Source organism: Ambystoma mexicanum, chromosome 3q (assembly GCF_040938575.1).
Source record: "Ambystoma mexicanum isolate Mex_15411 chromosome 3q, UKY_AmexF1_1, whole genome shotgun sequence".
In the NCBI taxonomy this organism is placed as follows: Eukaryota; Metazoa; Chordata; class Amphibia; order Caudata; family Ambystomatidae; genus Ambystoma; species Ambystoma mexicanum.
This window is the reverse complement of record NC_090926.1, coordinates 267637800-267650810: the sequence shown is the minus strand read 5'-3', so window position 1 is coordinate 267650810 and position 13011 is coordinate 267637800. Positions and strand designations below refer to the sequence as shown.

The following is a 13011-nucleotide window of genomic DNA, read 5'->3' as shown; positions in this document are numbered from 1 at the left end:
CATGTCAAGATGGCCCCTTCTGTACATCGATCAGGGATGGACCCAGATCCAAGGGTCAAAGGTGTACACCACCATTGACCTGACCAACGGTTACTGGACAATACCCGTCAGTAGGGAAGACCAGTACAAGCTTGCCTTTACCTTCGTGGGGCAGCAGTACACATGGACCCGAACCCTCTTTGGATACGTAAACTCTGGAAATAAGTTCAACATCTTCCTACATAAGGCCATAACCGATGTGTGCAGGGAAAACCTGGCCTATGTTGATGATGTTTTGGCCAAACTGTGGAGGAACATATAGCAGACATTGGCTATATTCTAACCCCGTCACAGAAAGCCGGAGCAAAACTGTCCTTTTAGAAGGCACAGAGGTGTAAGACCAGAGTGAACTTCTTAGGGAACAAGATCACCCCTGAGGGTCTTAATCCACAGGTGAAGAAGGTGGAAGCCTTCTTGAAATTAGAAGACCCTACCACTCTGCAAGAATTAAGAAGCATTCTTGGACTCACTAATTATAGTCGAAAGTTAATTGAAGTCTACGCAGAGGTCACTCGACCCTTGGTCCATTTATTAAAGGCCTGAGTCAAGTGAGAGTGGGGTCCAGAACAATCTGAGGCAGTTAAACAACTGAAGGCACTCCTGGCAACAGTGTGGTCATTGGAAAATTACCACCCATTCATCCAGGGGGAGCACATCATTGTTGAGACACCTCACCAACCCTTGCAGTATCCACAAAGTGACAGAATCTGTACGGGAACATTAGTAATTCCAGAATTAATTCCTGGATTTTGTCCATGCAAAGCTTTCCTGAGGAGGTCAGATATGGCCAAAACAAGAACAGTCCCCTAGCGCAAGGGTTGGGGGACTTGCATGATTGTGCTCAAGAAACTGTCTTGAGGATGAAAGTCTAATAATCAACAACAACATGGAGGCGTACTTAACTTCCCCACACAAGGTCTATGAAGAAGACACATGTCAGGGGATGCCCACATTTTATGTGGATAGATTCTCCTACCATGATGAGATCAACGAGGCAAAATAACTGGTGGCTGGCATTGGGAATCCCTGGGTGAATGATACCCCAGAACCCTCTGCTGGTTATAAAATAGGACCCTGAATTAGTCCAGTTGGAGAGTTGATGGCCGTTTATCAAGCCATCCTCACTGCAGTGCACGACCAACTCAATGAACTGGTCATAATCACTGACTCTGATTATGTCAGTAATGGGTTTGTAAGCACCTGATTAACTGGAATAATCGAGGAATGCTTTGTGCCAACAACAAACCCATAAAGCATGTCAAACTGATCCAGTCAATTGACAATCTACTTAACTTGCAACAAGATTACCATCTATTGGAAGAAGATATGAGGTAATTCTAAGATAGACTTCCCAGATAAGACTGGCAATGACCTGGATGACCAGCTGGCTTAAAACGCAGTTCTGCAGTGGGATTTCATAGAAACAGAATCTCTGCTGGGGGAAATCCAAATTGCTGCTGTCACCAGGTCACAAACCCATGTGAACAGCTAACTCTTGACTGCCCAGTGGAGTAAAGATACCCCAGATTTGAGCACAGAAAGAGGACCCACTCATTGGGAAATGTTATTGACACATCGAAGACCCTGTGAGCTTTCCTCTAACAGAGTCGGATTATACCGGTAAAGAGGATCTCCAGGTGTTGATGAAGTTTTTCAGGATGTTTTGGATCCAAGACGGTTTGTTGGTAAGGAGAGCCCTATCTGGCTGTGACCAGTGGGTGGTACCTATCTCATTCCGAAGCCTGATGTTGAGTCACGCCCATGATGCGGCCACTTCCGGTCATAGAGAGTTTCACACAACATTAGTAATCTTGCATGAGGTTGCCTACTGGCCACACATGGGCCAGGACCTCAAGACTTACTTCAAGGGGTGTCTTGTGTGTGCTCAATTTCAAACCAGTTCACTCACACATAGAGCTCCCCTACATAAAAAAAGGAATGGCACTGCCTTGGTCAGATTTGCAAGTCGATTTCATCGGGCCAGTGATTCGCTCCTCTAGAGGAAATAAGTACATGTTGACTGTGACATGCATGTTCACAAAGCGGGTAGAATTGGGGAGCTCCAAATTCTAAGCTGCAGACAGCTGCTGCAATCATGATCAATCACATTTTCTCTCGTTTGTGCCTCCCGCAAAGGATTGAGTCAGACCGAGAAAGCCGGTTTACCAGTGAGGTGATGGCGAAGATTTAGGAGATTCTAGGGGTAAAAAGAAAACTCCACATTGCCTACCGCCTGGTGGGGAGGTAGAGAGATACAGCAAAGCAATTGTGAGTATCATAAAGAAGTTTGTTCCAGACTCTGGGCCCAGTTGGGACATCCAATTACTGCTTATCCTGGTGGCTATTAGGTCTGCTAGAGTGCTGAAGAGCAGGGAGACCCCACACTATGGACCAGGGAATTACAACAACAATATGCACTGATAAATGATCCCGAGGACTTAATTTAATAGATCTGTATCAAAAATAAATTATTTAAACTGATACGAAAATTGTGAATGAAAATGAATCATGAATTCATCACAAACAAAAATAACAATTAGGTTGCAGGTAAAATCACATCCAAAAAAGAGCAGATGACATAATCGCTCCTACACAGCAAAATCCATTCATTCATCCAACAACCATATTCTTACAATCATACACCTACAATAGTGCTTTCACATACATTATAAATAATATTTAGTGACAACATCAGTAAATGCATATGTCATCATATTTTGGAGTGGATCTTGATGGAAGTTATAGTTTGCATTATCACATCACCAAATAGATTCAAGACCGACCAGTTTTGATGTGTTGCCTTATTTTGACCACGTCTTCATCAGGGGGCCCAAGTTATACACTAATTCACCATCACCTAGCTCCATGGACCAAAAAGAGCTGGGGCGACAATATGGCTTCAGCAACTGTTAGCTTTACGTGTAGGAAGAGGGCATATCTGTCTTGGAGTCAAACATGACCTCGGGGTAGCAGCAGTTGTCATTAAGGCTGCATACATGATATGCTGCAGTTGTCAGGACAATGGAACTATTGCCACCAGTTGTAGTTCTAAACTATTGGAAATCTTACATTCCATATTGGCTGCTCATGGAAGTGATCCATAACTGGGAACCATCTGCGAGTTGATTTGGTCGCATGGAATGGCCCGACAGCAGAAAAGCTCTTAGGTCTACTCCACCTTCTGCAACAAAGATGGCTCCATTTGAGTTCATGAACGGATGAAAAGCTGTGGTACTGCAGCATCTGCTCTATAGGACACAGGATCAGACACTGATAAATATATCCACTACTCATGAGTACATTGGAAATTTAAGCAAGCACCTGCAGCATTCTTTTGCTTATGCTCAGCGTAATTTAGAAAAGTTGACTGAAGGAATGAAGAGCTATTATGTCCTAAAGACCACCAAGAAAGAATATGAGGTGGGGGGTAAGGTTTACTTGTACAGTTTTCAAAGGAATCAGGCCATGGAGTGGAAATTCCTTCCATCTTGGGGTTGTGCCTTTAAAATTGTAGATAAAATATCACCTGTTGCCTACAAAATCTGCATCCCAAAAGGAGAACAGACAGAACAAAAATGGGTCCACATAAATCAGTTGAAAAGCTGTCACCCCAGATATGCTTCATGACTGATTGAGGCGCCAAATGAAAGTTGAGCAGAGGAACCCTTTGAAGAATGAAAAGGAAGGATGAAAAATCAGACAGAAACTAAGACGAACATATATAACAGGGAGTAATTTATTTGGTGCTCATGGTAAAAATAATTTAAATAAAGAAAATAAATAAAATGTGGTTTGTGAAATGGTGAAAATTTCTTTTTATACTTGTACGCAGTTGTTGTTGTCCATTCTATGTACATCTTCCGGGGAAATATGTGTGTAAAAAGTACTGAACATCTTTTCCTTTCTACTATTAGAGAACTAACCACCTTCATTTCTAACCTGGAGGCAAGAAAGGAGTCCGGTGAGAGCACCAGGGACCCCGGAAAAGAAGGAAGAAAATGGGGTGCCGTGCTGCACCCTCCAACCCAAAGAGGGAAGGTTAGGCTGGCGTGCCCATTTCCTAAAGAACAAAGAAAGGGGGTGCCATGCAACACCCGCCAACCCAAAGATGGAAGCAGAGGCCGGAATGCCCACTCCCAATGAAGGAAATTGCGCCTAGTGAAACCTCACTCTGCCCTACTCTTCCCCATCAAAGATTCATGGAAGAACAGGAAGGGGGTACGTGGGGTGCATTCAACAGCCCGAAACTGGATGTGAAAATGTACCACTGCTAACAGAAAAATGTCAGGGAAAAGACATGGTGCGTGTTGACATAAAGTAATGTATATTATATTTTGCATGCAAAATACCAGCAAACATTTGAAAGGAAAAGCCACTTTGTTTTCATGAAACAGTGTCTCTGCGCCAGAGGCAACCCCTTTTGCTGGCTGTGGGATACTTCACAAAGAAATCCCCCACTACCAGTCTGGATTTGACATTCAACTAATTATAAACTGCAAAAAGAGTGTACTGCTAAAGGTGTGGAAAACCGAGTGTTCCCCAGACGTGCTGGCTCTGAAGGCAGCTACTGCAGGACAAGTTCCCCTTGACTGGAGCATGACTAAAAGGTGTGAAGACAGGGGGTTACAACTTCAAACAGGCAACCAACTTCAAAGAGCAAGCTTCAAACACAAATAGAATAATAAAAACTCTGGTTAAAGACTGACCCAGTGAGACCATATGGTCTGAAGGCAGGAGAATTCCCATTTGTCCAACATGAAGATGTACTAATAATGTAAAAGGACTATTATCATTTAGGCCTTTTTCCCAGCAACCAAAAGGTGGATTTTCTTTATTTATTTACAATGTTTTAGGTAATTTCCAGGCGATTATTTGAGATATAAAATGAATGCACCTACGAGTTAGGGAACTGTACTGACCATCTAAGATATGCTTCTGGCTGATCTTAAAATGTTTCAAATGTGAGAGTTGGTGAACAGGAGGAGGATGAAATTAGGAACATGGGTAACAAATTACATATTCATAACTGTTATGCTGTTTTTGGAAACAACAGAAAATTGCCACATGGCCTTGCAACATGTTGCGGACCTGGCTGCAATCTTATTTAATTCCCCATGATTAGCTGAATCTGAAAATATGTATATTATGGCAGTTATTAGCCAAATTATGAAGTTTTGCCACATAACTCGTTTTTGCCAAAAATGTCACATGAGAAAAAATGGGGCTTGTAAATTAAGCTGCCATATGTCTGCTCCAGACTCTTAAACAAATCTGTGGAGAGGGGCTGGAGTGGGGAGGAGAGAGAAGGGTAACTGTCCAATCCTAGTTGTGAGAACTCTGGCAGGGTACTTCCCCTAGATTGTAAAATTGGTTGGGTCACTGAAAACACAAAAAGTGCAGCTGGCTTTCCTGAACTTTAAACAGAGGCTTTCTGTGTAAGTAGAACAGAGCCCTGGGAAACCAAAAGGTGGGGGAATCTGCATGCCTTAAATCCTTTCCCTTCATAGTTGGTGGGGAGGGGGACAAACTGTGTAGATCCTTAGCCTACTTAACTAAAATATTAATTTAATTAAATCCCCATTTGGAGTAACACTACGGCACGATTTTTGTTAAAATTCAAAATTAACAAAGCTCACTTGCCAGTGTGCGCTGAAAAACTATAGCCTATAACTTAATTGGGTGATCCTTTTTGCCCTGTTGACCCCGACTTCTTTAAGGAAGAGGGGTGTCTTTGTTCTTAAATCAGTCCAATCTTTTTGTGCAACTTATCCCTAACACAGGCCTTTCAGTAAAGGGAGGTCTGAAATCCAAAAGTCACCAAATCATTCCCATTTTTCTGTCTGACTTCCCCAACACAGAAGTAAGGCAGTGTCTGAAAAACAAACCGCTAAATCACCTTGTGTTTATTTTAAACGAAAAGTGTGGGTGAAATCATAATTGTAATATGTATTTGTGCCAACCTTCAAACCCTACTGCTAGCCTTTTAATCCCGCAGGAAAATCAAAATTGCACAGCACTACATTTTAACGTATTTTGGTTATTGATCAGTTTAATTATTTCTCGAAGTGAAATTTGTAGAAAGTAAAGAATTGTGATTTGTTTTTTTTTTTTTTTACTAATTTGTGTAATTGATTTGTGTAACAAGAAGTTAATGGAGCCACACAGAAGGTGGTGCGTGTAATTCCGTGTGATTTCTATTTCTTTTAATTTAAATAAATATATATATATATTTCCTGTACATTGGCCTGGTTCTTGGCTCATTGTTGGCTTAGGGGGATCAAAGGGGTATGATATGTGTCTGAAGTGGGGCTGAATAAAGTATCCCTTAAAAAGTTTTCTGTATCACACCTTGAGTGGGGAGGGAAGCAACTCCCCATGTTGAGGATGGCTTCTCAATAAACCGTTACTGATGGCATATATACCTGCAGTATTCAGACTCACAATATATACAGTGCAAGTAACATAAAACCTTCATAGTCACGCCCAGGTCACAAGAAGGAAGAAGTGCAGTGGCACTGCGCCCTTCTGATGCAGGGGGAGGGGATGTAGTAGGAGGAGGCATTTGAGGTCTGCAGTGCTGGGACATCCAAGGCCCACAGGTCAAGTGGCATTTGCACTGTGGAGGCACCAGAATGATGCAGTGTGGGTAGCACTAAATATTTGCAGCGCTTCGGGCGCTTTAGATCTGTGCAGCGCCTAAACACGTGGATGAATGAGTGCAGGTACTAGTGTTACTGTTTGGAGCGTTAGGTGCACAGACGGTCGCTTTTACAGTGTCAGTGGATAGGCGAGGCACAGGGCAGATGGTTTTAGGGAAATGACGTCACACCCGGAGAATGCGCTGCGGGTGGCATTGACGCTTACAGCTCCAGGATACCGGGGCGATGTGGCAGATTTGCGGTGCTGTGGCACGCAGGGCAGGCAGCGGTGGTGGCCTGATATGTTTGAAGCGCCTGATGCCTGCGGGTGCCACTCGACCGATGCAATGCAGGACACACAAGTAAGCGCCGCTGGAAATCGCGAGGGTGCCGTGCAAGTGTTACTTGCTATTTGCCACGCTCCGACATATGTGGTGGATGTGCGGGTGCAGGCGTCGCCAGGTGCACACGGAAGGGCTGGCACGGCGTTCGCAACAGTAGGTGGCACAGGATATTTGTAGTGCCCGGGCGCAGGGAAGTTGCAGTGTCGGGACACATAGATCTCTGCAGTGCAGGTGACGCGGTGTAGGTGCAGCTCACCGGCCACTGGATTTCTGCGGTGCTGGGACACGCGTAGTTACGAACAAGGGCTCTCGGTTTCTTTAGTGCCCGCAGTGCCCGGGATACTGGACACGGGGTGCAGTGCACGGAGCATTGGATCTGTATCTCATTGGGACAGTGGGAACTGGATGCCGGCAGGCAGCGACGGGACACACGAGGACCGAGAGAAGCTGCCGCACATCACACGTCTCGGTTATAAATCTAGGCGGCGCAGCACCGCAAGGCAGCCTGTGAACCCGCCGTGGCTGGCGCAGGGAGGGGGAGACTCGGATGGTGGCAGTCTGCTGCAGTGCTGCAGGCTCAGCACTTCGAGGCCCCCCGCCCCCGAACGCTGAATGAATGAATGAACGAACGAACGAACGAACGAACGAACGAACGAACGAATTAATGACCGGGTTAGAATACTAGTACAGACCCACTGCTCCCCACGTTCAGACCAGCACTCATGATGGAACGCAGACCAGCACCTGACCTGGACAGCACCCACCCTTGGGTCGCGACCAGGACCCTCCCTGTGTGCCCCCTGTCCAGGGCCGCAGGTCAGGCATCATCGCTAAGTGAAAGCCCCATCCTGATGGGCAGAGCAGTCCCCGCCCAGGGCTCCCAGTAGCAGCCCCTATGCCGCGTCCCGTGGTGCGGGGAAAGCACCACCCAGGGCTCCAGAGCAGCCGCTATCCCTTGACAGTGGCAGCCTTCATGCGTCCTGGGCCGCGGGGCACGCCATGCTGGCGTTGCAGAGCAGCGATCATCCCACAGGCACTGGTGTGGCATCCCTGTGCCCACCTCAGTAGCAGCCTGTATCCTGGGCTGCGGGGAGCACCACCCCGGGATTCCAGGGCCACGCTCACCCCAGGGTCCCCTGGTGACGAGAAGGAGCACACAGCACGCCCGAGTTGTCCCACTCTGGGGTCCCAAAGCAGTCAGTCTGGGGCTGTATGATGCGCACGACAGCCCTCTCTCTTACTGATGCCCGGGTGAGCCCCTTCCCGGGGGTCCCGAAGAAGTCCTTATTGTGGCACATGCTTCGCAAACTCTAATAATAATAACGACTCTTCCGTGTTCAAGGCACACGCCATGCACTGAGCTGTCCCTGGAAAGGGGGGTGGCATTATACCCGACCCCACGGTGCTGTGAACCGCTTCTTGAAGCGGCGGGCCACCCCCTCTCACACCGTGTAAGGCGACGGAGCCCCCATCGCTGGCCCCCGTGTACTCACTCACCAGGTCCCGGGTCACACTCTGCTGGGTGGTGGCGATCATCGCGGCGGCGGGGCGCTGGTTCCACTTCTCCGGCTCCCTGAGAGGCGATGGGGCGGCAGCAGCTCAGCTCCCAGCTCCTGCACCGCATTCAACAGTCCCACAAGGTGTGAGCAGCGCCCGCGGCCCCTCCCCCACGCTCGCCTCTCCCGGGCGGCGCACTGGCTCAGCGGGCTTCTCGCCGTCCACGCTCCTCTTTCTGTGACACCCCTCTCTTTATGTGACGCCCTTTCCCTGTGGCCCTCCACCGGCACTATCTGCGCCCCCGTGCCACTTCTGTCACCGTCTGCCTCTCTCTCTTTCTGTGCCCCCTGCCCTTCTTACTAAGTGACACCGTCTCTTTCTCTATGACCCACCGGCTGCTTTCCTCTGTGACTCTCCTCTTTTTTTGCCCCTCCCACCCCCCACACTCTGTGTTTGCTTCCACGAGTCCCTGTGTTGATCGTTGACACCCGCCTCGTTCTGTGAAACCTCCCCCCTTTGTGTGTGGCCCAGAGAGCTATCAATGTGGACCCTGTTCGTCTCTTTGACCCATCCCTCTGTGTGCCCTCTTCAGTGACCGCCCGTGTATCTTGGTGACACTCTCGCTTTCTGTGACCCCATTGTTGTGTCCTGAATTACACATGCATTGTTATTACATTAATAACGAGGCCAGGACACCATTTAGTTCTTACTACATTTAATGTCTAACTTCAACTGAATACCCCAAGCCATCCCAAATTCCAAGTTCCACCTGCTTGATTCTACATTCCATTGCACTACCTTACACTACAACAACCCCCCTTATTTATTTATTTATTTTCTTTAATTTTTGTTTATTAACCAATTGGTTTTTTACAAAAGATCTGTGTCAAACTGTTTCAGTCTTGTGAAGGCTACTCAGGACACCACTCTGGATCAACAGAAAGAGCTTCTAGAGCTTCTGGAGCTTCTGGTACGACCTTAGATCCAAGAAGCCGAAGAGACTGGTCGTCAGGCGCCGTGTTGGAGGAAACACCAGGTGCGCTAGCTCTTTTGAGTGCCAATTCCAGAAATTTTGCTGCCATTCTCGACCGTCTGGTGGAGTCATCTGCAATCAGCCAGAACCATATGTTTCCTTCATCTAGAACAGACGGCTGTGTAATGAGTGGTGCCAAGTATGCCTGTCTTTCCCGCGTTAGTGCTGGACACGATGTAAGGAGATGACGTACTGTCTCTACTTGATCTACCACTCCGCACAAGCGGCAGTTTGTTACTGACGAGAGCGCTCTGGATGCCAAGACTTCCCTGGTATGAAGTAAGTTTAAACGGGCACGCATGCAGACTTTCCTCAGATCTTTCTCAGGGAATTTTTCACAGTACCTCAAAGGCGCCTTTAGTTGATTGTGGCTTGGTGGGAGATGTTTTAAAGATTTGTAGTGTAGAATTCTCTCATTTGTATTTATCCAATCTTGTTGGCAGAGTTTGATCTTAACTCGTCCAGGGTTGGAGATGAGCAGGTCTTCGTTACAATTGACTTCTTCCAACTTTGCTTGAATTTTCTTGACCCACTCAACTAGAGGTTTACAAGATCCGTTGCTGATTTCAGCGGCCACAACCAGGTAGATCGGGAGGGCATTTGGCATACGAATTTTCCTATAGAGCAGTATGGCACTTTGCATTTCCACGGAGGCTAGGGATGGTAAACCAAGATCGCGTCAAATTGCTGGCATTGGGGCTGATTTTGGTAAGCCTAGCACCGATTTTCACAGGAATCCTTCCAGTTTAGTCCAAAACTCTGCGCCTAGGGTTAGATTGGCCGCCATTCCGTATGTTATCGTAGGGACTACTTTTGATTTATAAAACTGTAGAGCCGGTGTCCATGAAAACTTTCCAAATTTTCTATCCACTGCACGAGTTTGTGCTGTCAAGCTTCTCATCTTTGACCACAAGGAGTTTTGAAGGGAACTTTCGTTAAGTGTGTTGTCTAACTGAACACCCAGATATTTAAATTCTTTGACTTCTTCTATTTTTGTTTTGTCCAAGAACCAGAATGGACTGGCCTGACTCTTCTTGGGTATTTTAGAGAATGATAGAATTTTTGTCTTGGTTTTGTTGATTTGCAAATTATTACTTTCCATGTATGTTGACAGATTTGTAAGTTGCCTCTGCAGGCCGATCGCCGTGTGATCCATCAGGGTCAGGTCGTCTGCGTACCACAGTCTCGACACTTTTGAAATTCCAACTTTTGGCAGGAAGGATCTTGCCATTTTTTCAGATTCTTGAAAGTCACCAATGAAGGCAATAAAGAGGGCTGGAGCCAGAGGACAGCCCTGTTTTACACCGCGCTCCATGTGAATCTGATCTGAGAGAGTCCCTTGCTGATTTAGACGTACTCGAAGCGAGATTGATGAATGAAGAGCCATTATTGGGTCGAGAATCGAGCCTGGATAGTTCCAAGAAGTTAACTTGGACCACAATTTTTGACGGTCCACTGTGTCAAAGGCCTGAGAAAGGTCCACCATTGCCTTATTTATCATTTAAGTTCATAAGCATATGCTTATTCATTTCACATCTACATTTGCTTAATGAGGCGTGAAGTCTTGCAAATACCTCTCTGGGGTCGACCACTCACAGCAGTTCCCTGAGATTCTGGGCCCTGTAAACACAACAACAAAGAAGTTCCAAAGCTTCCAGGAATACTAAGACACGGCTTGTGACTCTTCCTCCTAGTCATCCTGAAACATCCTTCTAAAGAAAGAAGCATTCCTGGTTATCTCACCATCATCCCTTACTGCTGTAATCTTAGGTCCTTTGACCGCTTTGATTACTCGAGGCATTGGTCTATATCTCAAATCCATCTTCCTTCGTTGTCTCTGCTGGACCAACACACTCTCACCCACTGACAGCTGATGTTCTCTAGCTTTCCTCTTATGGTCTTTCCATTCCTTGACTCTTCTTCTTTTCACACTCTCCCTTTCTCTGATGTCATCATCTTCAATAGGAGTATAATCCTCAAGTTGTGGAAGCCTAGTTCTTGGCTTATACTGTATCATCAATTCCGCAGGTGAACGCCGAGTCGCTTCGTGCAGCGTGTTACGATAGCTCCGCAACATCTGTCAGATCGCTTGTGGCATAGACATAAGATCTGTAACAGCCTTCTGCCTGGTTCGTTTTATTGTAGACATAAACCTTTCAACCATACCATTAGCCTGGGGCCATAACGGGGTGATCTTCTGATGTCTGAAACCCAGGTGTGATGCAAACCTTCCAAACTCTTGTCCCTGAAAAGGCGGGCCATTATCAGTCTTAACCACGTTAGGGACTCCCCACACACTGAAGAGCTCATCCAGGACTACCACCACATGATGAAAGGCTGTGGATGCCACATGTTTGACCAGTGGGAATCGTGAATATTCGTCTATCAGCACCAACAGATGTCCTCCTTCTTCTAACGGCCCATAGAAATCAATTGCAACCCTCTGCCAAGGACTGTCAAGCATTGGCACTATTTGAAGTGGGCATGAATGAATGAATGCTGAATGAGGTCACCTGACAAGCCAAACAATGTTGCAAAGTATCTTCCACAATTGTATCCATATTTGGAAACCACACCTGATTTCTTAGTATCTTCTTCGTGTTTGCAACTCCCTGATGACCCTAGTGTGCTAGAATCACATGAGCTTTCTGCAAACTTTTTGAAGCTACCAATCGATTCCCCCTGAATAATATCCCTTGATCAGTTGCAGACAGCTCACTGTGTATTCTTGCTAATCTCTGTAGGTCTCTTCTGAAGAGAGGGCACGTTGTATTCCCAGTATTCGGCAGAGGTGTTTCCAAAAGTGAGATATGTATTGAGACCCTCTGTCTGATATAATCTTGGATGGGAGTCCATGGAGTCTAAATATGTGTTCCAGAAAGATTCCAGCAAGTTCCGAGGAAGAGGGTAGTTTATGTAAGGGTATAAAATGAGCCATATGAGTGAATAGATCTATGGTGACCATGATAGTTGTATACCCCCTGGAAGGTGGTAGTTCCACAATGAAGTCCGTAGCAATAATTTCCCAGAGCCTTGTTGGTAGTGAGGGCTGAAGTAGGAGGCCCGCTGGTCTCTTGTGGTCATGCTTGTTTTGACTGCAGACTGTACAGGCTTGAATATACAGTCGTACGTCAGACTTCATTCTCGGCCACCAGAATTGTCTCTGTAGAAGACGGAGGGTGTTTGTAATACCACGATGTCCGGAGTGAAGGGTATCGTGGCAGAGATTTAATACCCTTTGCTGTAGTTTTTGTGTGGGTATGACTAAACTCTTATCCTTGAAAAGGTATCCATCCTTAGTTTTGCGGTTCCATCGGTTCTTTCCTGAATATTCTTCCCATAGTTCAGAGGACTGTGTTTGTATTCGAACCTTGTCTAGAAGGCTGTTTGCTTGAGCCACGAATATCGTATGTGAGAACATTTTAGGGAACGAGCGGTCTTCAAGGGTTTCGCAGTCGGG

At 46.4% G+C, this 13011-nt stretch overlaps 1 protein-coding gene across 1 annotated transcript in view; it reads right to left on the bottom strand.

Annotated features, from left to right (window-relative positions):
• LOC138582434 (inactive dipeptidyl peptidase 10-like) overlaps positions 1–8880 on the bottom strand; it is a 755097-nt gene extending 746217 nt beyond the window's left edge. Inside the window, exon 1 of the mRNA XM_069653734.1 lies at positions 8519–8880. Within this exon, the coding sequence (XP_069509835.1) occupies positions 8519–8557 (39 nt within the window). The 5' untranslated portion in view covers positions 8558–8880. The remainder of the gene's footprint in view (positions 1–8518) is intronic.
• Positions 8881–13011: the final 4131 nt, after the last annotated feature.